The 27,341-nt window shown below is 50.4% G+C and overlaps 1 protein-coding gene across 1 annotated transcript in view; it reads left to right on the top strand.

The window, feature by feature from the left end:
- The window catches only part of LOC142311002 (uncharacterized), a 52,997-nt gene extending 35,106 nt beyond the window's left edge, over positions 1–17,891 (top strand). The window contains exons 4-6 of the mRNA XM_075348960.1: positions 6,966–7,174; positions 16,264–16,299; positions 16,406–17,891. Of these exons, the coding sequence (XP_075205075.1) occupies positions 6,966–7,174; positions 16,264–16,299; positions 16,406–17,456 (1,296 nt within the window). The 3' untranslated portion in view covers positions 17,457–17,891. The remainder of the gene's footprint in view (positions 1–6,965; positions 7,175–16,263; positions 16,300–16,405) is intronic.
- Positions 17,892–27,341: the final 9,450 nt, after the last annotated feature.

Below are 27,341 nucleotides of genomic sequence, written 5' to 3'. Positions count from 1 at the left end.
GCTCCCTTCCTGGTGTTCCACCAGGACAAGGTAGTGCTGCGCCCCATTCCGGAGTTTCTCCCTAAGGTCGTATCCTCGTTTCATCTTAATCAGGATATATCCTTGCCTTCCTTTTGTCCTCATCCGGTTCACCGGTATGAAGAGGACTTACGTTTGCTAGATCTGGTGAGAGCACTCAGAATCTACATTTCCCGCACGGCGCCCATGCGCCGTTCCGATGCACTTTTTGTCCTTGTCGCTGGTCCGCGCAAGGGGTTGCAGGCTTCTAAAGCCACCCTGGCTCGATGGATCAAAGAACCAATTCTAGAGGCTTACCGTTCTGCGGGGCTTCCGGTTCCTTCAGGGCTAAAAGCCCACTCAACCAGAGCCGTGGGTGCGTCCTGGGCATTACGACACCAGGCTTCGGCTCAACAAGTGTGCCAGGCAGCTACCTGGTCGAGTCTGCACACTTTCACCAAGCATTATCAGGTGCATACCTATGCTTCGGCGGATGCCAGTTTAGGTAGAAGAGTCCTGCAGGCGGCAGTGACACCCCCGTAGGGGAGGGCTGTTTTGCAGCTCTAACATGAGGTATCTCTTTACCCACCCAGGGACAGCTTTTGGACGTCCCAATCGTCTGGGTCTCCCAATAGAGCGCTGAAGAAGAAGGGAATTTTGTTACTTACCGTAAATTCCTTTTCTTCTAGCTCTTATTGGGAGACCCAGCACCCGCCCTGTTGTCCTTCGGGATTTTTTTTTTTTTTTTTTTTTTGTTGTTTGCGGGTACACATGTTGTTCATGTTGAACGGTTTTTCAGTTCTCCGACGTTATTCGGAGTTAATTTGTTTAAACCAGTTATTGGCTTCCTCCTTCTTGCTTTGGCACTAAAACTGGAGAACCCGTGATACCACGGGGGGGTATAGCCAGAAGGGGAGGGGCCTTGCACTTTTTAGTGTAGTGCTTTGTGTGGCCTCCGGAGGGCAGTAGCTATACCCAATCGTCTGGGTCTCCCAATAAGAGCTAGAAGAAAAGGAATTTACGGTAAGTAACAAAATTCCCTTCTTTATTGTGCATTTTTTTTTTTTTCTTGATACCCTTGTGAAATAGTAAGCTACATGGTTGAAGTAACAATTTTGTGTTTAAATTTCTTTTTATTTATTTTTTTTTTTTTTTGCTTCAACGTTCTAAACGTCTGTGAATCCCCTGCAGGTTCAAGAGGCTCACCAAACATCTAGATAAATTCCTTGAGGGGTCTAGTTTCCAAAATGGGGTCACTTGTAGGAGAGCTCCACTTTTTAGGCACTTTATGGGGTCACGAACGTGACATGGCGTCCACTAATGATTCCCGCCAATTTAACTTTCAAAAATTCAATGGCGCTCCTTCCCTTCCGTGCACTGCCATGCACCCAAGCAGTGAGACTTCCACCCCATATGAGGTATCTGCATGCTCAGGAGAAATTGCACAATACATTTTATGGTGCACTTTATCTTGTTTCCCTTGTGAAAATGCAAAATGTGAGGCTAAAATAACATTTTTGTGGGAAAAAGTAAAATTTTCATTTTTTCCTTCTATATTGCTTTGGTTCTTGTGTAGCACCTAAAGGGTTTATAAACTTCTTGCATGTGGTTTTGAGCAGTGAGGGGTGCAGTTTTTAGAATGGTGTCACTTTTGGGTATTTTCTGTCCCCTAGGCCTCTGTCACTTCAGATGTGATGTGGTCCCTAAAAAAAAAAATGGTTTTGTAAGTTTTGCTGGAAAATTGAGAAATTGCTGATGAACTTTGGACCCTTCTAACTTCCTAACAAAAACAAATTGAGAAATTACGCTGATGTAAAGTAGACATGTGGGAAATGTTATTTAGTAACTATTTTTTGTAGCATAACTTTCTGGTTTAATGTCATAAAAAACTATAAATTTCAAAATTGCAAAATGTTTGCCAAATTTCCGATATTTTTACAAATAAACGCAAAAGGTATCATCTTAGTTTTATGCCTATTCTGAAGCACAATATGTCACGAAAAAACAGTCTCAGAATCACCGGGATCCGTTGAAGCGTTCCAGAGTTATAACCTGTCAAAGTGACACTGGTCGGAAGTAAAAAAAAAAAAAAAAAAAAAAAAAATTGGCCCGGTCACGAAAGCAAAAACAGGCTCTGGTGCGAAAAGGTTAGATAAAGCTACTTTTGTTTTTTGATACTTTTGTATTGACATTCTTGCGTGCGGAGGAGTACAAGTGTTATTGATGCAGAAACCCACTAAATATATGTTTTGGGGTTTTTTCTTTATCGTTCCTATGGGAGACCCAGACCATGGGTGTTTAGCTTCTACCTCTGGAGGACACACAAAGTGCTACACTAAAAAGTGTAGCTCCTCCCCCTGAGCTTATACACCTCCTGGTGAGCAGACCCAGCCAGTTTATCGCTTTGTGTTCAGGAGGCATACATCCACACATGCATTCTCATGATTTTTTTTTCCTTTTTGAACGAGATGAAGAGTACGGGTCCACGTCTGGACCCCCGGCATGTCCCTTCTCACCCCACTGTGTCGGTGGTGTTGTAAGGTTGATTCCTAGGCTGGAGCCTTACATGCCGTGCTCCTTCACCATCCCTCCTGGGCTCTGGCTTGAAGTGGGAGCCAGCACGGTCTCCATGCTTGGCAGGAGACCGGTCTCCATCCTCAGCCCTTCAGGACCCTGCTGGACAGGAGCACTCAGCCCCAGGGACCTGGCCCTGCGTCTCAGAAGCTAAGTACCTGAGACGTTTATATTTCGGGGTCCCTGTACTTTATTGTTGGGGGAGAGTGTGCTTATTGTGTTTACTGACATTTCCGGCGGGTTCTCTAGCTGTCGCCTGAGAACCGCACCGATGGTGCCTGCGCGTCGGCCGCGCCGCTCAAATTTAGGCCCCGGCTTCGCCGGAGGCCTAGTTTCTGTTTCACTGCCCTCGCATGTCACTCATGCAGAGGGACAGGCTCTGCTCCTCCCGGCGGCCGTTCTGTACAGGGGAGGGACACTCCCCACTGCAGTGTGTGTCCCCTCCCCTGTAGGTCTCTATGGCCCTCCAGATCCCGCTCCTCAAGCAAGTCCCGCCCCCTCTCTTCGCTCCGGCGGCCATTTTTTCAGCGTTCTCTCTGCGATCAGTCATTGCAGCGCTGGTCTGCAGCATCCCTGCTGAGGTGCTGTGCTTGGGGGCCCGGGCTTCGGGATCTGGAGGGCACACAACACCGCTCCAGCGGTCTGGTAAGCCACAACCGATCTCCGGTTGTGGACCTCTGTATATACTCTCTGGGGGTCATTCTCTGGCAGAGCCCCCACTCCAGCAGCATGTCTCACACGAGGAGCAAGGCCCCAAAGCTTTATGCTGTATGTAAGCTCTTGCTGCCTGAACCGAGCACCTATCCACATTGTGATGCCTGCTCTAACTTGGCGGTGCCACAGCCTGGAGTCTCACCCCCAGTGGTCTCTCAGGCTGCTCCTGCTCCTGTGGCTGAACCCCCGGCTTGGGTAGAATCCTTTTCTAGGTCTATTGCCTCTATGTCCCAAGGGGATTTCCTGGCATCCATCGACATCAGAGATGCCTATCTGCATGTGCCAATTGCAGTGTCACACCAGCGTTGGCTACGTTTTGCAGTAGAAGATCATTTCCAATTCGTGGCTCTTCCCTTCGGGTTGGCCACCGCCCCTCGGGTATTCACCAAGGTCATGGCAGCAGTGATTGCAGTTCTGCACCTCCAGGGGTTGGCAGTGATTCCTTACCTGGACGACCTTCTAGTCAAGGCTTCATCCAGCGCAGATTGTCAGCGGAGTGTCTCGCTCACTCTCTCCACTCTAGCTCAATTCGGGTGGCTGGTCAATCTGCCCAAATCCACTCTGACTCCGACCCAGAGCCTCACGTACCTAGGGATGCAGTTCGAGACCTTAACGGCACTTGTGAAGTTGCCCTTAATCAAACAGCAGTCCCTTCAGCTAGCCTTGCGCTCTCTGCTGAGGCCCCGCCGTTATACCCTCAGGCGGTTGATGCAGGTGCTGGGTCAAATGGTGGCGTCCATGGAGGCTGTTCCCTTTGCCCAGTTCCATCTGTGCCCCCTGCAGCTGGATATTCTCGGCTGTTGGATCAAGCAGCCTTCCTCCTTACACAGGTTAGAGGCTCTGTCGCCACAGACCAGGAGCTCTCTTCAGTGGTGGCTTCGGCCCCTTTCTCTGTCCCAGGGGCGCCCCTTCCTGGGTGATCCTCACCACGGATGCCAGTCTATCCGGCTGGGGAGCGGTATATCTCCACCACAGAGCGCAGGGCACTTGGACTCTGTTCGAGTCAGCCCTTCCAATCAATGTGCTGGAAACCAGAGCCGTGCTTCTAGCTCTCCTAGCTTTTCACCACCTGTTGGCGGGCAGGCACATTCGAGTCCAGTCAGACAACGCGACAGCGGTTGCCTACATCAATCACCAAGGCGGCACACGCAGCCGCCTGGCAATGTTGGAGGTACAACGCATCCTTCAATGGGTGGAGGACTCAAAGTCCACCATATCCGCAGTCCACATCCCAGGCGTGGAAAACTGGGAGGCAGATTATCTCAGCCGTCAAACCGTGGACGGTGGCGAGTGGTCCCTGCACCCGGCAGTGTTTCAGTCAATCTGCCGCAAATGGGGCACCCCGGACGTGGACCTAATGGCATTCCGTCACAACAACAAGGTTCCCGTTTACGTGGCTCGCTCCCACGACCCTCATGCATTCGCCGCGGACGCTCTGGTTCAAGACTGGTCCCAGTTTCGTCTGTCCTACGTGTTTCCCCCTCTAGCTCTCTTGCCCAGAGTTCTGCGCAAGATCAGAATGGAGGGCTGTTGAGTCATCCTCATTGCACCGGACTGGCCCAGGCGAGCTTGGTATCCAGACCTGCTCCATCTGTCCATAGAGATTCCGTGGCATCTCCCGGACCGTCCAGACCTACTCTCACAAGGTCCGTTTTTCCGCCTGAATTCTGCGGCTCTCAAATTGACGGCGTGGCTCTTGAGTCCTGGATCTTGACGGCTTCTGGTATTCCTCCTGAAGTCATCTCCACTATGACTCGAGCCCGTAAGTCTTCCTCCGCGAAGATCTATCACAGGACTTGGAAGATTTTCCTGTCATGGTGTCGTTCTACTGACCATCCTCCTTGGCCATTCTCCTTGCCGACCCTTCTGTCTTTTCTACAGTCCGGTCTGCAGCTAGGACTGTCCCTCAACTCTCTCAAGGGACAAGTCTCAGCTCTGTCAGTACTGTTCCAGCGGCGTCTCGCTCGGCTGGCTCAGGTCCGCACCTTCATGCGTCTCACATCATTCCGCCTTACCAGCGGCCCTTGGATCCCTGGGACCTTTAATTTGGTTCTCACGGTTTTTCAGAAACCCCCCTTTGAGCCTCTTAGGGAGGTCTCTTTGCATCGTCTTTCTCAGAAAGTGGCTTTTCTGGTGGCCATAACTTCCCTCAGGAGAGTCTCTGATTTGGCCGCGCTCTCTTCGGAGTCACCTTTTTTTAGTTTTTCATCAAGACAAGGTGGTTCTCCGTCCGACTCCGGACTTTCTTCCTAAGGTGGTCTCTCCTTTCCACCTTAACCAGGACATTACCCTACCTTCCTTTTGTCCGGCTCCTGTTCATCGCTTTGAAAAAGCGCTGCATACTCTGGATCTGGTGCGGGCGCTCCGGATCTGTGTGTCCCGCACCGCTTCTATTAGGTGGTGCAATGCTCTTTTTGTGCTAACCACAGGTCGGCGCAAGGGTCTCTCTGCTTCTAAGCCGACCTTAGCCCGTTGGATCAGATTGACCATTTCGGACGCCTACCAGAGTTCTCAGGTGCCTCCCCCACCGGGGATCAAGGCACATTCGACCAGAGCTGTTGGTGCCTCTTGGGCTTTCAGGCACCAGGCTACGGCTCAGCAGGTCTGTCAGGCTGCCACTTGGACTAGCCTGCATACCTTTTCGAAGCACTACCAAGTGCATGCTCATGCTTCGGCAGATGCGATCTTGGGCAGACGCATCCTTCAGGCGGCTGTCGCCCATTTGTGAAGTTAGGTTTTGCCTACTTCTTACTTTGTTCGGTTTATTTCCCACCCAGGGACTGCTTTGGAACGTCCCATGGTCTGGGTCTCCCATAGGAACGATAGAGAATTTTGTTTACTTACCTTAAATTCTTTTTCTTTATAGTTCCATAATGGGAGACCCAGCACCTTCCCTGTTCCCTGTTGGCACTTTTCTTGTTCCGCGTGTTATCACCGGCTGTTGTCGTGGACAGAGTCTCCGGTTGTTCCGGCTATTGCTCTGTTCTACTTGTGGGTGGCTATTCTCCTTCAGCTTTTGCACTAAACTGGCTGGCTGGGTCTGCTCACCAGGGGGTGTATAAGCTCATGGGGAGGAGCTACACTTTTTAGTGTAGTACTTTGTGTCCTCCAGAGGTAGAAGCTAAACACCCATGGTCTGGGTCTCCCATTACGGAACTATAAGAAAAAGAATTTACGGTAAGTAAACAAAATTCTTTTTTTTTTTTTTTTTCTTCCCTGGATTTTCCACATCTAATGCAAGCCTATAGGGCAATCCCGCACAGAAAACTGTGTACCCGCTAGAGAAATTGACGTTCTGCGGATTGGAAAGCTGCGCCGCAGGTCAGTTTATGCTGCGTAAAAAGTACAGTGGGCAGGAGATTTTTATTCCCATCCATGTTTCTTCTACTGGTAAAATACTGCGTTTTTGATGCAGCAGAAATACGCAGTGTCAAAAGTGCTAAAAACGCACTGAGCACGTACCCGAACTTCTGCATTGTATGCAAGTGACAAATGTGTGACTACAGCCAGACGTGAAGTGGCTCTATCACATATATGTACTTCAGGGTGTGTGAGGGAGGTAAGAAACAATCAATCAATGAACAATACTGATACTTTAAGGTCCTTTATAGAGAACTTGGTAATTATGCAAATCTATTACTTTATGAATCTCAAATATGTGATTATTTGTTTTATTCTAGGACTTCATGCGGCAGGCGGGTGAAGTCACTTTTGCTGATGCTCATCAAAGACGACCAAATGAAGGAGTCATAGAGTTCCGCTCATACTCCGACATGAAGAAAGCATTAGAGAGACTGGATGGGAAAGAGGTGAATGGCCGAAAGATCCGCCTTGTGGAGGATAGGGCCGGCTCTTATGCCAAACGGTCGTCTTCTCGTAGTCGCTCAAGGTAAATGATTTGGTTCCTGTAATACTTGGGTACTCACATAGGGCTGGATTCAGCGAAGTGTTTATGCCAGAATTCTGGCGGATGTGTACACCAGATATATCATGCATTTAATTCATTAAGTGTGGTGGTCCCTTCATTAAAAATAGCATGTACAACACCAATCTTAACGATTCAGGGCTTTAGGGTCTGTGTGCACATTGGTTTTGTCCCAAATTCTGAAGGATTTTCTAGAACCAGCAAAGTAAATGATTGTCCTGAAGATTCACACTTTGCTTATTTTTTTTTTCCCTTGCATATATTCTGCAAATTTAGGTTTCACCCATACTAATGAATGGGACAAATGCTTTCAAAACAAACACCTGTATTTTATGCAGCATTTTTCCTGCCAACACATCAGATGTGGTTTTTGGTTTTTTTTTTTAATACTTCTTTGGGACTAAACTATTTTTGCAATTGGCTTTTATTAATTTTGCACCATTTTGTCCCACAATTTGTCCGAAACAGTACAGTGGCTACCTACAATAACTATTGTCCCCAAAATCTAATGTATGTTCCCCATTCTCAACTCTGGCCTGTAATACTGTCCCCCAATCCTGGCCCCTTTCATTAATAATGTCCCCCATCCTGTAATGATGTCCTCTGTCCTGCTCGCTATCCATTAATGATGCCCCCGTCCTACTGCTCTTCATACACATTTAAATAAAAATATAAAAAATATATACATTTTTTTTTTCCACTGATTCACCCCATAGCGCAGGGGGGATGTGACAGGGTGTGCCAATGTCAGTTCCAGCTGCCATCCTGTTGTATAGTTACTATATGTTCCAGCTGAATGTGCTGGTTTTTCTGTGGGTTTTTTTTTTTTTTTTTTAATTAGGAAAGTTCATACTTAAGGGGAGTTTCAGCACAGAATGACTGTTCAAGTACAGGCGCTCCATGCACCCTTGGCCTGGCCAAACATGTCATTGCGCCTTCCTGTCTGCTTGTTTTCCATCTATCGCATTTGATTGACAGTTCCTTTATAGAGCCAGAGATGGATGGAAAACGGGTAGGTGGGAAGGTGCACCGAGCACCTGTATTTTGTTAGTACGAAAAAATTGTTTGATCTCCCTTTCTTTAAAGGGAAACTATTTTGTTTCTATACATTGGTTAGTAGCATTTAAATTCTGTGTACTTCGTACTGAAGCAGCAGTTAAAGGGACAGGTCAGAAAAGCATTCTGACCTACAAGCAGGAGCCTGTGTGAGCTGCTAAGGCTGCTTTCACACATCCGGCTTGAGCTCTGCGGCTCAATCCGGCTGTGCAAGCTATGCAACGGATGCGGTGAACACACCGCATCCTTTGCATAAGTTTTTCCTTTGCGGCCAGTCCGGTTTTTGCCGCTTGCGGCATGCTACTTAGCATGCGCAGTGGCAAAAACCGCATGCGGCGGCCGGATGCGGTTATTGCTGCATCTGGCCGCCATAGGCATGCATTGAAAAATGCGCCGCATCGGCCGAATGCGGCGCGATGCGGTTTTTTTTGCCGCACGAAAAAACGTGCCAGGCAACGTTCCATCCGGCCGCCGCATCGGCTAAATCTGCCGCATGCGGCAAAAACCGGACGGAACGCAAGGCCATGCGGCACTAATTAAAGTCTATGCAGGAAAATCGCAACCGGCAGCAAAAAAACCGGTTGCGATTTTCCTGCAAAGTGCCGGATTGTGCCGCATTGCAGAAACCGGAGGTGTGAAAGCAGCCTAACCCCTTCCTACCCATCCCTTTCTTATGTGTAATATGAAAGTAATAAAATACGTTATTACTTTCATATGTCCTATGTAAACAGCATAGGTCTCAAGCTCCATGGGCGTCTCATCATCCTGTGGGTGTCTACATGCTTTCCATGGTATCACGTCCCTGTGGGTGTCTACATGCTTTCCATGGTGATACCATGGATTTACATCAGCGACGTGATTTCTGCAGCTTCAGAATCTAATGTGCGCGCGCTTACCTTTCTTTTTCGCTCCTAATTGGGAGACCCAGACAATTGGGTGTATAGCTACTGCCTCCGGAGGCCGCACAAAGTACTACACTTAAAAGTGTAAGGCCCCTCCCCTTCTGGCTATACACCCCCCCCGTGGGAGCACGGGTCCCTCAGTTTTTGCTTTGTGCGAAGGTCAGACACGCACGCATAGCTCCACTGTTTAGTCGGCAGCAGCTGCTGACTATGTCGGATGGAAGAAAAGAGGGCCCATACAGGGCCCCCAGCATGCTCCCTTCTCACCCCACTTTCTGTCGGTGGTGCTTGTTAAGGTTGAGGTACCCATTGCGGGTACGGAGGCTGGAGCCCACATGCTGATTCCTTCCCCATCCCCATTAGGGCTCTGGGCGAAGTGGGATTTTACCGGTCTCCAGGCACTGAGACCGTGCTCCATCCGCAGCCCCTGGAGAAGCCGCTGGATATGGAGCTGAGTATCGTCAGGGACATGGCCCTGCTCCGTCAAGGTACTCTGTGTCCCCGTGCATACGCGCGCACACCGCAGCATTGCTGGGTGTGTTAGTGCGCCGGGGACAACAGCGCTGCTGCGCTTGTGCCATTTCCTCACTTCAGCTTAGCTGAGTGGGTAGACTCAGGGAGAACGGTCGCGCCGGCCGCTGGGACTGCGACGCGGCTGGGACTTGTGGTGCGCCGGGGACTTCCGCGCTGACCGTGCATATATCACGGCCGCGCTTATTACTACAGTCCCCGGCTTTTGCGGCCTAGTTCGTTCGTTCCCGCCTCCGCACCTGCCAGTCAGGAGGAGGGCGGGACGCTGTACAGAGCATCAGCGCTGAGGGCTGGAGTCTTTTTTACATACTCCAGCCCTCACACCAGGCACAGTAGGACGCAGTTTCCCGCACTTTGTTTGTGGCACGCCCACGGTCCGCCCCTCTTCACAGAACGCCGGCAGCCATTCCTGCCTGCACGCTGAGCTGCAGAGGGGAGACCCAGACACGGGATTCTACGGCCTCATACCCGCTGTTCAGCGGGCGGTAAGCAGCCTCAAGGGCTCACCCCCACTTGTGCCGTTTGTATACTGAGTATTTTGTGTTTGCAAATACTTTGTACTGTACGGTCGCTGGTGATTCTCGGCTATATACCCTCCTAGATTACAAGGAGGCAACAGCATGTCGTCCGCAAAACGCAAGGGTGCCAAGGCACAGACATTATATGCTGCCTGTACCGCATGTGGGGCTGCTCTACCGGCAGGTTCCACTGACCCCCATTGTGTGCAGTGCTCGGCCCCTGTGCAACTTGCACAGCCGGGGCCTCTGCTGGACGTGACCCAGGGTGTACCACCTGTGAATGCTGTCCAGGTGACAGGAACGGAGTTTGCAGCTTTTGCTGACAGATTGTCTATGACCATGTCAAAGATTCTTGAAACATTGCAGTCTAGACCAGTAACTCAGACCATGGACACTGTGGCATCATTGCTCCCTGGTCCCCCTCAGCTGGAACACTTCCAAGCTCCGGGGGTGTCACATGCACCCCAGGGTGACGATTCTGGCTCGGACGACAGTCCCAGACAACCTAAGCGGGCTCGTTATGAGGGGCCCTCAACTTCGTCTCACTGGTCAGGATCCCAGCGGGACGAATCTATGGGTGATGAGGCGGATGTAACTGATCAAGATTCTGATCCTGGGACCGCTCTCAATCTGGATACACCGGATGGTGACGCCATAGTGAATGATCTTATAGCGTCCATCAATAGGATGTTAGATATTTCTCCGCCAGCTCCTCCTGCGGAGGAGGCAGCTTCACAGCAGGAGAAATTCCATTTCAGATATCCCAAGCGTAAATTAAGCACTTTTCTGGACCACTCTGACTTTAGAGATGCAATCCAGAAACACCACGCTTATCCTGAGAAGCGGTTTTCTAAACGGCTTAAAGATACACGCTATCCTTTTCCCCCTGACGTGGTCAAGGGTTGGACCCAGTGTCCCAAGGTGGACCCTCCAATCTCCAGGCTTGCAGCTAGATCTTTAGTTGCAGTAGAAGATGGAGCGGCACTTAAAGATGCCACTGACAGGCAGATGGAGCTCTGGCTGAAATCCATCTATGAAGCTATTGGAGCGTCGTTGGCGCCAGCTTTCGCAGCCGTATGGGCACTCCAAGCTATTTCAGCTGGGCTTATACAAGTCGACTCGGTCACACGTACATCTGCCCCGCAGGTGGCACCATTGACCTCTCAAATGTCTGCATTCGCGTCTTACGCGATTAATGCTGTCCTGGACTCTACGAGCCGTACGGCGGTGGCGTCAGCCAACTCCGTGGTTTTGCGCAGAGCCCTGTGGTTGAGAGAATGGAAAGCAGATTCTGCTTCCAAGAAGTGCTTAACCAGTTTGCCTTTTTCTCGTGACCGATTGTTTGGGGAGCGTTTGGATGAAATCATTAAACACTCCAAGGGTAAGGACTCATCCTTACCTCAACACAGACAAAACAAGCCCCAACAAAGGAGGGGTCAGTCTGGTTTTCGGTCCTTTCGAGGCTCAGGCAGGTCCCAATTCTCCTCGTCCAAAAGGACTCAAAAGGATCAGAGAGGCTCAGATTCTTGGCGGACTCAGTCACGCCCAAAAAAGACAGCAGGAAGAACCGTTACCAAGACTGCTTCCTCATGACTTTCAGCCTCCTCTCTCTGCATCCTCGGTCGGTGGCAGGCTCTCCCGCTTTGGCGACATTTGGCTGTCACAGGTCAAAGACCGTTGGGTGAGGGACATTCTGTCTCACGGGTACAGGATAGAGTTCAGCTCTCGTCCTCCAACTCGTTTCTTCAGAACTTCCCCACCGCCCGACCGAGCCGATGCTCTGCTGCAGGCGGTGGCCGCTCTAAAGGCGGATGGAGTGGTGACTTCCGTTCCTCTTCAGGAACAAGGTCACGGTTTTTACTCCAATCTGTTTGTGGTGCCAAAGAAGGACGGGTCCTTTCGGCCCGTCCTGGATCTAAAGTTGCTCAACAAACACGTAAAAACCAGGAGGTTCCGGATGGAATCTCTACGCTCCGTCATTGCCTCAATGTCTCAAGGAGATTTCTTAGCATCAATAGACATCAAAGATGCTTATCTTCACGTGCCGATTGCGCCAGAGCATCAGCGTTTTCTACGCTTCGTTATAGAAAGCGAACACCTGCAGTTCGTAGCGTTACCTTTCGGGCTGGCAACAGCCCCTCGGGTCTTCACCAAGGTCATGGCAGCAGTAGTAGCTGTCCTGCACTCGCAGGGTCACTTCGTGATCCCGTATTTGGACGATCTACTTATAAAGGCACCCTCTCAAGAGGCATGCCAACACAGTCTGAACGTGGCACTGAAGACTCTCCAGAGTTTCGGGTGGATTATCAACTTTTCAAAGTCAAATCTAACCCCGACCCAATCACTAACATATCTTGGCATGGAGTTTCATACTCTCTCAGCGATTAGTGAAGCTTCCACTGGACAAGCAGTGCTCTCTGCAGACAGGGGTGCAATCTCTCCTGCAGAACCAGTCCCACTCCTTGAGGCGCCTCATGCATTTCCTAGGGAAGATGGTGGCAGCAATGGAAGCAGTCCCTTTCGCGCAGTTTCATCTGCGCCCTCTACAATGGGACATTCTCCGCCCATGGGACGGGAAGTCGACGTCCCTCGACAGGGATGTCTCCCTCTCTCAGGCAGCCAAGGACTCTCTCCGATGGTGGCTTCTTCCCACCTCATTGTCAAAAGGAAAGTCGTTCCTACCCCCATCCTGGGCGGTGGTCACGACAGATGCGAGCCTATCAGGGTGGGGAGCAGTGTTTCTTCACCACAGGGCTCAGGGTACGTGGACTCAGAGAGAGTCCACCCTTCAGATCAATGTTCTGGAAATCAGAGCAGTCTATCTTGCTCTGCGAGCCTTCCAACAGTGGCTGGAGGGCAAGCAGATCCGGATTCAGTCGGACAATTCCACAGCGGTGGCGTACATCAACCACCAAGGGGGAACACGCAGTCGACAAGCCTTTCAAGAAGTCCGGCGGATTCTGACGTGGGTGGAAAACACAGCATCCACCATATCCGCAGTTCACATCCCAGGCGTGGAAAACTGGGAAGCAGACTTTCTCAGTCGCCAGGGCATGGACGCAGGGGAATGGTCCCTTCACCCGGACGTGTTTCAGGAGATCTGTCGCCGCTGGGGGATGCCGGACGTCGACCTGATGGCGTCACGGCACAACAACAAGGTCCCGGTTTTCATGGCACGGTCTCCCGATCACCGAGCTCTGGCGGCAGACGCCTTAGTTCAGGATTGGTCGCAGTTCCGACTACCTTATGTGTTCCCACCTCTGGCATTGTTGCCCAGAGTGCTCTGCAAAATCAGGTCCGATTGCCGTTGCGCCATTCTCGTCGCTCCAGACTGGCCAAGGAGGTCGTGGTACCCGGATCTGTGGCATCTCACGGTAGGACAACCGTGGGCGCTACCAGGCCGTCCAGACTTGCTGTCTCAAGGGCCGTTTTTCCATCTGAATTCTGCGGCCCTGAACCTGACTGTGTGGCCATTGAGTCCTGGATCCTAGGGACCTCAGGTTTATCTCATGAGGTTGTTGCCACCATGAGACAGGCTAGGAAACCATCCTCCGCCAAGATCTACCACAGAACGTGGAAGATATTCTTATCTTGGTGCTCTGCTCAGGGAGTTTCTCCCTGGCCATTTGCATTGCCTATTTTTCTTTCCTTCCTGCAGTCTGGGTTGGAAAAAGGTTTGTCGCTTAGCTCCCTTAAAGGACAAGTCTCTGCGCTATCCGTATTCTTTCAGAAGCGCCTGGCGCGACTTCCTAAGGTACGCACGTTCCTGCAAGGGGTTTGTCATATCGTTCCCCCTTACAAGCGGCCATTGGAACCCTGGGATCTGAACAAGGTTCTAATTGCTCTCCAGAAGCCACCTTTCGAGCCTATGAAGGAGATTTCCTTTTCTCGGCTTTCACAGAAATTGGCTTTTCTGGTGGCGGTCACGTCTCTTCGGAGAGTGTCAGAGCTGGCGGCGTTATCTTGCAAATCTCCCTTCCTGGTGTTTCACCAAGACAAGGTAGTACTGCGTCCAATTCCAGAGTTTCTTCCCAAGGTGGTATCTTCCTTTCATCTCAATCAGGATATCACTTTACCATCTGTGTCCGCATCCAGTTCACCAATTTGAAAAGGGTTTGCATCTGTTGGACCTGGTGAGAGCACTCAGGATCTACATTTCCCGCACGGCGCCTCTGCGCCGTTCGGATGCACTCTTTATGCTGACCAGCGACCAGGATAAAGGGTCGCAAGCTTCCAAATCCACCCTTGCGCGGTGGATCAAGGAACCAATTCTTCACGCCTACCGTTCTGCTGGGCTTCCGACTCCTTCTGGACTGAAGGCCCATTCTACCAGAGCCGTGGGTGCGTCCTGGGCATTACGGCATCAGGCTACGGCTCAGCAGGTGTGCCAGGCGGCTACCTGGTCGAGTCTGCACACTTTTACCAAGCATTATCAGGTGCATACCTACGCTTCGGCGGATGCCAGCCTAGGTAGACAAGTCCTGCAGGCGGCGGTGGCCCACCTGTAAGAAAGGGCTGCCTGACAGCCCGATCACGAGGTATTCTTTTACCCACCCAGGGACTGCTTTTGGACGTCCCAATTGTCTGGGTCTCCCAATTAGGAGCGAAAAAGAAGGGAATTTTGTTTACTTACCGTAAATTCCTTTTCTTCTAGCTCCAATTGGGAGACCCAGCACCCGCCCTGTTTTTTCTTAGGGTATTTGTTTTTCGGGTGCACATGTTGTTCATGTTGATAAGTTACGTTCTCCGATATTGTTTATCGGATTGAATTTGTTTTTGGAACAGTTATTGGCTTTCCTCCTTCTTGCTTTTGCACTAAAACTGAGGGACCCGTGCTCCCACGGGGGGGTGTATAGCCAGAAGGGGAGGGGCCTTACACTTTTAAGTGTAGTACTTTGTGCGGCCTCCGGAGGCAGTAGCTATACACCCAATTGTCTGGGTCTCCCAATTGGAGCTAGAAGAAAAGGAATTTACGGTAAGTAAACAAAATTCCCTTCTTCTCGCTACCTTCTCATCCTGGTGTTTGCTTCTCGGCTTCTGACGCACACTGCGCATGACTGGAACCTCAGGCGACTTCTGAGCATGTGCAGTGCGCATCAGAAGCCGACGCAAATACCAGGATGAGGCAGCCAGAGGCACGCGTGAGATCCTGAAGTAGGGACAGGGACGTGATACCATGGAAATCATGTAGACGCCCACAGGGCTTGGGATCCTGCTCATTTGCATAGGACATATGAAAGTAATTAAACGTTAGTTTATTACTTTCATATTATACCATTGTAACACAGGGATGGGTAGGAAGGGATTAGCAGCTCACACATGCTCCTGCTTGTGGGTCAGAATGCTTTTTTCACCTGACCGGTTCCCTTTAATTGTAGAAAATGAAGTTTTTTTTTAAATTCCCCCTGCAGCTGTTTGGTTCCCGTCATTGTGGTGGTGTGGAAGCCGCTAGTCACCGCTCTTTACCCCACGCTCTGTAATCACTTCCCGCCACATTGATCACCGGCTACCTACTTAATCTGCAGAGCTGTCTGTAAGGGAGGAGTGATTCCAGCTCTGTTTAGTAAGTGGTGATTGTAATAACTCTGTGCCCCGACACAATGAATGGAAGCAAACTGCTGCTCCAGTAGGCCGGCTCCACAGGGTGTAAGCGCAGATTACCACTGTATCTGCAAGTACAGAGCGTTTCTCCCAGCGACTGGTTCCCTTTAAGCAGAAATGTGGGACTCGTGACTTCTGGTTTCAAAGACTTATCTTACATCGTGTTAAGTAGAGCATTTTATGTCCTAAAATAAGTCTGGAGAAGCATGTTTAATAAATGTTCTCAAGAATGGGGGATGTGATTGCACAATTTTTACTTAGTTAAAAGCATCAAGCACAAAATGAAAAATACATTTTCTATAAAGGTTAAATTCTATGTATAGATTAGCAATGAAGCTCTTCAGTGGTGACCATCTTATCTCACTGAATGTGGGGCCTCACCTTCCATCACAGCATAGTCTGTAATACCATTTGGAATTTAAATGTTTCCATTTTAACATTTCAGGTCTCGATCCTGGAAGAGCAGTCGCTCTAGATCAAGGTAATGACTGTTACAATTTTATTTTTCTTGACTTTAAAAAAAAATAAATGCGCCTTGTATTTTAATCTTTTTTTTTTTTTTCTTCTATCCTCCAAAACACGTACAGATCTCGAAGCAGGAGTAGACAACGCGATCGAAGGAGCAGGAGTCGGAGCAGAGACAGAAGAGATAGCAGAAGTGTTAGCCGGGGAAAGAGGGACAGCAGAAGTCGCAGTAAAAACAGAAGCAGGAGCAAAAGTCGTAGCAGAAGTGTAAGCAAGAATAGGAGAGGAAGGAGAAGCCGCAGCTACAGTAAGGAAAGAAGTAGGAGTCTTAGCAAATCACGAAAGAAGAGAGAGAGCCGAAGCCAAAGTGCAGAACAAAAGAAGAGCCGAAGCAGGGAGAGAGAAAGCCGGAGCCGTAGCAAAGTGAGGGAGAGCAGAAGTAATGAAAGAAGCCCTAGTAAGGAGAGGGAAAAGGATGGAAGTCAGGAAAGAAGTCCAGCAAAGGAGCCTGTGGAAAAGGGTAGAAGTGTGAGCAAAGAGAGAGAGAGAAGCCGTAGCAGGGAAAGGAGGGATAGTAAGCGGCGAAAGGACAGGAACAGAAGCCGAAGCAAGGGAAGGAGAGATAGAAGTAGGTCCAGAGATAGAAAGAAGCGCAACAGAAGCCGGAGCAAAGACAGCAGGAGTCGGAGTAAAGAGAGAGCGAGAAGTCGCAGCAAGGATAGAAGCAGAAGTCGTAGCAGAGAAGAAAGGAAGAGAAAAAGAGAACACAGCAGAGACAGAAGTCGCAGCAAAGAAAGAAGAAATGGTAGAAGGAGCCGTAGTCAAAGCCAGGAAGAAAATTCGAAACGTAGCCGTGGAGATCGGAGTACAAGCGCAGACGCTTCCAACAAAAGCAAAAAAGAGGACACTGTGGCATTCACTACAGAGTCTGATCAGGAAATTGAGGAAGGTGAGATTGTTTGCAATGAAGAAGGCGCTGGAGATGCTAACCCTGGAAATCCTGCCCCGCCATCTCCTCCACCAACTGTCGAAACTGCTCCCCCAGAAACTGCTCCCCTAGAAACTGCTCCCCCGGAGGAGATCGAGGAGGAAGAAGCTCCATCAGTTACATCTCCTCCCAAACAGTCTCCACCACCCTCCCCTGCCTCCCCCGCACCCCCTGCAGAGCCTTAACATTTTTCTTTCTTGTAATTTTTTTTTCTGTTTTGTTTTATAGAGTTGCACTCTGTTCCCTATGTTTTATATTTATTTTGGAAATTAAAACCTTTTAATATATATCTCCTGGGCTGTAAGCATCTCCCCAATATTTCATTTTCAGAACAAAATGCAGATTTGATGCATGATCTTATTTGGTGAAATATTTTGTATGCTTCATGCGGTAGATACTTGTTGGTGAAATGTCAGATAACCAGGTTATAGATATCTGAAAATAACACCCTAAAATCTTGAGGTGTTATCTTTTTATATTTTATTTTTTATCACTAGTTTTTTGTTTGTTTGTTTTTTTTGTTTTTTTTTGTCAATTTTCCTGTGGTTTCTATCTTCATATTGGTAAAATCCTACCTGGTTTTATTTCAAATAAAATAAAGAATATTTTTGCTTCAGAAAGTACCACTGCCTTTTATTGCATATTTAAAAATACATTTTTCCAAAAGAAAATCGCTTTACACTTTTTAAAGATGCAGAAAATTTTCGTTTTTACGGTTTCATTTTTTTTTCTTCCTTTTTCGAAGTGTCACCAATTTTATTTTTACATAGACGTATGAGAACTTGTTTCACAAAAAAACTGTAGTTTTTATATAAATCCATTATATCATGGGATAATTGAGACAAGAACTTCCACTGATGGAGCCATATATCCACATTTTGTAAAAATATCAAATTCTTAAACATATATGCAAGACACAAACGGTTAAAAGCAATTTATGGAGTGCAAAGTGCAGAGGTCTTGCTCTTTTTGCATGGAATCTATGCGTTGTCTGTATTGGTGACCTACACATTTACACTTGATCATCGGCACGTAGCCTTGTGGAAGTAATTTCTCCATCCATTGTACTATCTGTGTGATTTCCACAACTGTTCGATTCTCTGCACTTTGCACTCCATAAATTGCTTTTAACTGTTTGTGTCTTGCATATGTGTTAAATAAAGAATTTTTGATATTTTTACAAATGTGGATATATGGCTCCATTTTTGTATAGGTAAACATGTATAGGGGAGCCTTTCCCAGTAAACCTTATGGTTTAATGAGGTCTAGCCCCTGGTTCAAATTTTTGAATCCAGGAACTGACTACAATTACTGTCGGACATGTATCTTAAGAACTTCCACTGAGGCTGATAATTTAGACTAGTATGTTCAGGAATGACTAACAAACAAGGGGGAGGGGTTCATATGTAAAATCTTCCCTAAAACCCATCCTGCATGATAATATATGTGAGGCTGTGCAGATAAGGGGAGGGAGATAGAATAACAAAATACTGATTAGATCTTTAAAAAAAACCCAATTCCAATACGTAGTAGATATTATAATAGCAAATACCTCCAATTAGAAATGTAATATAGTTCTGATTATAGTTATGTGTCTTACCTCATGTGCAGGGCATTGCAGCTTTAGGTATCCATGGTTATGTCCACTCATTTAGTAGTTCGTGGTCGTAACCATGAATACCCAAGCTGCAATATCCTGTACATGAGGTAAGAGACATGGCTAATCAGCAGAACTATACTACATTTCTTCAGCGCTCTATTGGGAGACCCAGACGATTGGGGTATAGCTACTGCCCTCTGGAGGCCACACAAAGCACTACATTAAAAGTGCAAGGCCCCTCCCCCTCTGGCTATACCCCCCCGTGGTATCACGGGTTCTCCAGTTTTAGCTTTGTGTGCGAAGGAGGTCAGACATTCCATGCATAGCTCCACAGATTTTAGTCAGCAGTAGCTGCTGACTGTTTCGGATGGAAGAAAAGAGGGCACATATAGTGTTCCCAGCATGCTCCCTTCTCACCCCTGGATGGTGTTGTAAGGTTGAGGTACCTATTGCTGGTACAGGGCTGGAGCCTGACATGCTGTTTTCCTTCCACATCCCCTGGTAGGGCTCTGTGGAAGTGGGATCCTGCCGGCCTCTCAGCTCTGATGCCGGGCTCCATCCACAGACCCATTAGAACCTGATGGATTCGGAGCAGGAGTACGATCAGGGACAGGGCCCTGCATCTTACAGGTACTCTGTGTCCCCGGCAGGCACAGACACACTCCGGGCTGGCTGGGTGTTGTAGTGCGCCGGGGACCGCAATGTTGGAGTTAGTGTCCCTACAGATTACTGGGGGATGTTTTGTGTATGGGAACGCAGCGCCGACCCCCTCTGGACCGGGCGGCGCTGCTGTGACTTGTGGTGCGCCGGGGATCCGCCGTCCGCGCTTTTACGGCGGCGGCGGTTATAACTTTAGTCCCCGGCTTTTTGGGCCTAGGACGCCGGCAGCTCCGTTTCGTTCCCGCCCCCACCCTGTCATTCAGGGTAGGGGAGAGACGCTGTTCGCAAGCAGCGACGAGGGCTGGAGCCTGATTTACATGCTCCAGCCCTCACACTAGGCACAGAGGGAAGCAGGCTTCCCGCTCTTGGCCAGGAACGCCCAGGGCCCGCCCCCCTTCCTCTCTCGAGACGCCGGCAGCCATTACATGCATGCCTGGCTGGAGGAAGGACGCAAGGCTCTGGGAGACCTGGACTAGGGGCTATCTGGCGACCACACACCCGCTTTTTAAGCGGGCGGTAAGCGTTTTTTCTGTGCTGGTCCCTCTAGTGCCTCACTGTGTATCAGTGTACTGGATACAGTTATATAGATATTGTATTTCTTGCACTGTGAGGTGCGCTTCTGGCTGCATATCCCAGATCGCTCTGTGGAAGCAGCAACATGTCATCCTCAAAACGCAAGGCGGCCAAGGCAAAAAGGGCTGTGTATACTGCGTGTGCTGCTTGTGGGGCTAATCTACCAGCAGGCTCTGATGACCCCCATTGTGTGCAATGCTCCGACCCGGTGCTGCTTCGCCAGCCGGAGTCAGGAGAGGTAGCGACCCAGGCTGAGACGCTTGTAAGTTCTGCCCCGGTGACAGGGACGGACTTTGCAGTTTTTGCAGATAATATGTCTGTATCTATGGCAAAAATCCTTGAGACCTTGCAATCTATGCATGGGGCTCAGTCTCTGGGCACGGCGAGGCCTCTGTCCTCAGGTCCCCCTTACTTGGAATGTATCCAGCCCACAGGGGGGTCCCCGGCTTCACAGGCCGAGGATTATGACTCAGATGATGGCCCCAGCCACCCTAAGCGAGCTCGCTGGGAAAGACCCTCGACGTCTTCACACTGCTCAGGGTCTCAGCGCAATCAGTCTCCCTGTGATGTGTCTGATGAGAGTGATCAGGAATCCACTCCTGGAACCCCTCTCAACCTGGATACCCCGGATGGGGATGCCATGGTAGACGACCTTATCTCAGCCATCAATAGGCTGTTGGATATTTCTCCCCCAGCCCCTTCAGCAGAAGAGGCGGCTGCGGAGCAGGAAAAGTTTCGTTTCCTTTATCCCAAGCGTAAATTGAGTGCTTTGTTAGATCACTCTGACTTCAGAGAATCAATCCAGAAGCACGACGCTCACCCGGAAAGGCGTTTCTCTAAACGATCTAAAGATACGCGTTTCCCTTTCCCCCCTGAGGTGGTCAAGCGCTGGACACAGTGTCCAAAGGTGGACCCCCCGATTTCCAAACTTGCAGCTAGATCCATAGTTGCAGTGGAGGATGGCGCTTCACTTAAAGATGCCAATGACAGACAGATGGACCTTTGGTTAAAATCTGTCTATGAAGCTATAGGCGCGTCGTTTGCTCCGGCATTCGCAGCCGTCTGGGCACTCCAGGCTATTTCAGCTGGCTTAGCAAAAGTGGATGCTATCATGCATCCAGCAGTGCCGCAAGTGGCGCACCTTACCACGCAGATGTCGGCGTTTGCGTCTTACGCTATCAATGCGGTCCTAGAATCTACCAGTCGCACCTCAATGGCGTCCGCCAATTCGGTAGTTTTGCGCAGAGCCTTGTGGTTAAAGGACTGGAAAGCGGATGCTGGTTCCAAAAAATGTTTAACCAGTTTGCCTTTGTCTAGAGAGAGACTGTTTGGCGAGCCATTGGCTGACATCATTAAGCAGTCCAAGGGTAAAGACTCCTCTTTACCACAACCCAGAACACCCAAACCTCAGCAGAAAAAGTGGCAGCAGAGGTTTCAGTCCTTTCGAGGTTCGGGCAAGACACCATTTACCTCGTCCAAAGGGACTCAGAGGACGCAAAGAAACTCAGATTCGTGGCGGACTCACACACGCCCCAAGAAAGCAAATGGAGGTACCGCTTCCAAAGCGGCTACCTCATGACTTCCAGCCCCCCCCCTCCGCATCGCCGGTCGGGGGCAGGCTCTCCCGCTTTTCCGGCATTTGGATGTCACAGGTCAAAGACCGGTGGGTGACGGACATTTTGTCTCGCGGGTACAGAATCGAGTTCAATTCTCGTCCTCCAGCTCGGTTCTTCAGAACCTCCCCACGGCCAGACCGAGCAGATGCTCTGCTGCAGGCGGTGGATTCCCTAAAAGCGGAAGGAGTGGTTATCCCAGTCCCTCCTCAGGAACAAGGGCAAGGGTTTTACTCCAATCTCTTTGTGGTTCCAAAAAAGGACGGCTCGTTCCGTCCTGTTCTGGACCTAAAACGGCTCAACAAGCATGTGCATGCCAGGAGGTTCCGGATGGAAACCCTCCGCTCTGTCATTGCCTCAATGTCCAGAGGAGACTTCCTTGCCTCAATAGACATCAGAGATGCTTATCTCCACGTGCCAATTGCTACAGAACATCAACGTTTTCTACGTTTTGTGATAGGAGACGACCATTTTCAGTTCGTAGCTCTTCCATTTGGTCTGGCGACAGCCCCACGGGTCTTCACCAAGGTCATGGCGGCGGTGGTAGCAGTCTTGCACTCTCAGGGACACTCGGTGATCCCTTACCTAGACGATTTATTGGTCAAAGCTCCCTCTCAGGAGGCATGCCAACTCAGCCTGAATGCTACGCTGGAGACTCTACAGTCTTTCGGATGGATCATCAACTTTCCAAAGTCGATCCTATCACCGACTCAGTCACTAACGTATCTTGGCATGGAGTTTTATACTCTAGCAGCGATAGTGAAGCTTCCGCTGGACAAGCAGCGGTCACTACAGACAGGGGTGCAATCTCTCCTGCAGGGCCAGTTGCATCCCTTGCGGCGCCTCATGCATTTCCTAGGGAAGATGGTGGCAGCCATGGAAGCAGTTCCCTTTGCGCAGTTTCATCTGCGCCCACTTCAATGGGACATTCTCCGCCAATGGGACGGGAAGTCAACGTCCCTGGACAGGAAAGTCTCGCTTTCCCAGACGGCCAAAGACTCTCTACAATGGTGGCTCCTTCCCACATCATTGTCTCAGGGAAGATCCTTCCTGCCCCCATCCTGGGCAGTAGTCACGACAGATGCGAGTCTGTCAGGGTGGGGAGCAGTATTTCTCCACCACAGGGCTCAGGGGACGTGGACTCCGCAGGAGTCCACCCTTCAGATCAATGTTCTGGAGATCAGAGCAGTGTATCTTGCTCTACTGGCCTTCCAACAGTGGCTGGAAGGAAAGCAGATCCGAATCCAATCGGACAACTCCACAGCGGTGGCATACATCAACCACCAAGGAGGGACGCGCAGTCGGCAAGCCTTCCAAGAAGTCCGGCGCATTCTAATGTGGGTGGAGGACAGAGCATCCACCATATCCGCGGTTCACATCCCAGGCGTAGAAAACTGGGAAGCAGACTTCCTCAGTCGCCAGGGCATGGACGCAGGGGAATGGTCCCTTCACCCGGACGTGTTTCAGGAAATCTGTCGCCGCTGGGGAGTGCCGGACGTCGACCTAATGGCGTCCCGGCACAACAACAAGGTCCCGGCATTCATGGCGAGGTCGCGCGATCAAAGAGCTCTGGCGGCAGACGCCTTGGTTCAAGATTGGTCGCAGTTTCAGCTCCCATACGTGTTTCCACCTCTGGCGCTCTTGCCCAGAGTGCTACGCAAGATCAGATCCGAGTGCAGCCGCGTCATACTCGTCGCTCCAGACTGGCCGAGGAGGTCGTGGTATCCGGATCTGTGGCATCTCACGATCGGTCGACCGTGGTCACTGCCAGACCGACCAGACTTACTGTCCCAAGGGCCGTTTTTCCATCAGAATTCTGCGGCCCTGAACCTGACTGTGTGGCCATTGAGTCCTGGATCCTAGCATCTGCTGGATTATCTCAGGGAGTCATTGCCACAATGAGACAAGCTAGAAAGTCGAATTCGGCTAAGATCTACCACAGAACGTGGAAGATTTTCTTGTCCTGGTGCTCTGCTCAGGGAGTGTCTCCCTGGCCATTTGCATTGCCCAAGTTTCTTTCCTTCCTGCAATCGGGGTTAGAAAAGGGCTTGTCGCTCAGCTCCCTTAAAGGGCAAGTTTCGGCACTATCCGTGTTTTTTCAGAAGCGTCTAGCACGTCTTCCTAAGGTGCGCACGTTCCTGCAGGGGGTCTGTCATATTGTGCCCCCGTACAAGCGACCGTTAGATCCATGGGATCTGAACAGGGTACTAGTTGCTCTCCAGAAGCCGCCCTTCGAGCCTCTGAAGGAAGTTTCCTTTTCTCGGCTGTCGCAGAAAGTGGCGTTTCTTGTTGCAATCACATCGCTTCGGCGAGTGTCTGAGCTGGCAGCTCTGTCATCTAAGGCTCCCTTTCTGGTGTTCCACCAGGACAAGGTTGTGCTGCGCCCCATTCCGGAGTTTCTCCCTAAGGTCGTATCCTCTTTTCATCTTAATCAGGATATTTCCTTGCCTTCTTTTTGCCCTCATCCGGTTCACCGGTATGAAAAGGCCTTACGTTTGCTAGATCTGGTGAGAGCACTCAGAATCTACATTTCCCGTACGGCGCCCATACGCCGTGCCGATGCACTTTTCGTCCTTGTCGCTGGTCCGCGCAAGGGGTTGCAGGCTTCTAAAGCCACCCTGGCTCGATGGATCAAAGAACCAATTCTAGAGGCCTACCGTTCTGCGGGGCTTCCGGTTCCTTCAGGGCTAAAAGCCCACTCCACCAGAGCCGTGGGTGCGTCCTGGGCATTACGTCACCAGGCTTCGGCTCAACAGGTGTGCCAGGCAGCTACCTGGTCCAGTCTGCACACTTTCACCAAGCATTATCAGGTGCATACCTATGCTTCGGCGGATGCCAGCTTAGGTAGAAGAGTCCTGCAGGCGGCAGTGACACCCCCGTAGGGGAGGGCTGTTTTGCAGCTCTAACATGAGGTATTTATTTACCCACCCAGGGACAGCTTTTGGACGTCCCAATCGTCTGGGTCTCCCAATAGAGCGCTGAAGAAGAAGGGAATTTTGTTACTTACCGTAAATTCCTTTTCTTCTAGCTCTTATTGGGAGACCCAGCACCCGCCCTGTTGTCCTTCGGGATGTTTTTTTGTTGTTTGCGGGTACACATGTTGTTCATGTTGAACGGTTTTTCAGTTCTCCGATGTTATTCGGAGTTAATTTGTTTAAACCAGTTATTGGCTTCCTCCTTCTTGCTTTGGCACTAAAACTGGAGAACCCGTGATACCACGGGGGGGTATAGCCAGAGGGGGAGGGGCCTTGCACTTTTAATGTAGTGCTTTGTGTGGCCTCCAGAGGGCAGTAGCTATACCCCAATCGTCTGGGTCTCCCAATAAGAGCTAGAAGAAAAGGAATTTACGGTAAGTAACAAAATTCCCTTCTTCTAATTGGAGGCATTTGCTAATATGCCTTCTGCATATTGGGATAGGATCTTAGAGTTGAGAATACCCCTTTACGTCTTGAAATATAATGGAATCAGCAAAAAAGTTCTCTCAAGGCCGGCGTCACACTTGTGAGTGACTCAGAGTCTCACATCGGTATCACCCGGCACGGCCGCACTCTCCTGACCGAAGCGGGTTGGCTGCATGTATTTCTATGCAGCTGAGACGCTCCTGTCCAGAAATTGTGCTGCCAATGCGAGACTTGCCAAGTCACTCGCAAGTGTGACTCCAGCCTAAGGCAAATAAATGAGGCAGCAAATCAGGGGAAGTCATTATGGGTGATTTCAACTACCCTGAAATACATTGGGAAGCAGAAACCTGCAGATCCAGCAAAGCAAACAGGTAATAGTCCTTCATTGTTGTCAAAAACCTTTCTCAACTGGTTCAGGACCCAACAAGGAGGGCACTGCTAGACCTAATTAATATTAACCAATATGCCAGTCACAGTATCAGATGTCACCTGGGTAACACTGATCACACATCTTTCTTTGTCGCTCCATTGGGAGACCCAGACAATTGGGTGTATAGCTTCTGCCTCCGGAGGCCACACAAAGTTATTACACTTTAAAAAGTGTAACCCCTCCCCTCTGCTATACACCCTTCCGTGCATCACGGGCCCATCAGTTTTATGCTTTGTGTTGAAGGAGGCACACATTCACGCAAGCTCCACATTTTAGTCAGCAGCAGCTGCTGACTTTATCGGATGCAAGACAAGAGGGCCCCCGGCATGCTCCCTTCTCACCCCACTTTGGTCGGCGGTGCTGTTAAGGTTGAGGTACCCATTGCGGGTACAAAGGCTGGAGCCACATGCCGTTATCCTTCCCCATCCCTTAGGGGCTCTGGGAGAAGTGGGATCCTAACCGGTCACCAGGCACTGGGACCGGGCTCCCTCCGCAGCCCCTGTGGGAACCTGACGGACAGGAGACTGGATGTCATCAGGGACAGGCCCTGCTTCTCTGAGGTACTCTGTGTCCCCTTGGGGACGGCGCATAGAGCGCCTGTGGATCGGACGCTGCAGCAGCTGCTCTGTGTTTGGGGTCGCCGGGACTACCGCGCTGACCGCGCCTGTTTGCCGGCCGCGCTTATAAATCGAGTCCCCGGCTTTTGCGGCCTAGTACCGCATATTCCCGCCCCCGGGCCTGCCAGTCAGGGGCAAGGGCGGGACGCTAGACTGAACGTCAGCGGTGAGGGCTGGAGCATACTTAGTATCCTCCTCCCCCCTCACTGAGCACCGTGGGGCACCAGATTCCCGCACTTTCTGAGGCACGCCCACGGCTCCCTTCTCTCAGAACGCTGGCAGCCATTGTTACTCGTTTCTTCAGAACATCTCCGCCCCCCGAGCGAGCCGATGCACTTTTTCAGGCGGTAAACACTCTGAAGGCAGAAGGAGTGGTGATTCCCGTTCCACCTCAGGAACATGGTCACGGCTTCTACTCCAACTTGTTCGTGGTGCCAAAAAAGGACGGATCATTCCGTCCCGTTCTAGACCTCAAGCTGCTCAACAAGCATGTGAGCACCAGAAGGTTTCGGGTGGAATCTCTCCGCTCAGTCATCGCCTCGATGTCACAAGGAGATTTCCTAGCATCAATCGACATCAAAGATGCTTATCTCCATGTGCCGATCGCTCCTGAGCATCACCGCTTTCTGCGTTTCGCCATCAAGGACGAACACCTTCAGTTCGTGGCGCTGCCATTCGGCCTGGCGATAGCCCCACGGGTCTTCACCAAGGTCATGGCAGCAGTGGTGGCGGTCCTACACTCTCAGGGCCACTCGGTGATCCCTTACTTAGACGATCTTCTAGTCAAGGCACCCTCCAGGGTGGCATGCCAACACAGCCTGACCGTCACTCTGGAGACTCTCCAGAGGTCCGGGTGGATCATCAATTTGCCAAAGTCAAATTTGACACCGACCCAATCGCTGACTTACCTCGGGATGGAGTTTCATACCCTTTCAGCGATAGTGAAGCTCCCGATGGACAAACAGCGTTCACTACAGACATGGGTACAATCTCTTCTTCGGGGTCAGTCACACCCCTTGAGGCGCCTCATGCACTTCCTAGGGAAGATGGTGGCAGCAATGGAGGCAGTTCCTTTTGCGCAGTTTCATCTGCGTCCACTTCAATGGGACATCCTCCGCAAGTGGGACAAGAGGCCGACGTCCCTAGACAGGAACGTTTCGCTGTCACGGACAGCCA

This window comes from Anomaloglossus baeobatrachus, chromosome 5 (genome assembly GCF_048569485.1).
Source record: "Anomaloglossus baeobatrachus isolate aAnoBae1 chromosome 5, aAnoBae1.hap1, whole genome shotgun sequence".
NCBI classification, from domain to species: Eukaryota; Metazoa; Chordata; class Amphibia; order Anura; family Aromobatidae; genus Anomaloglossus; species Anomaloglossus baeobatrachus.
This window is presented reverse-complemented; position numbering and strand designations above follow the sequence as displayed.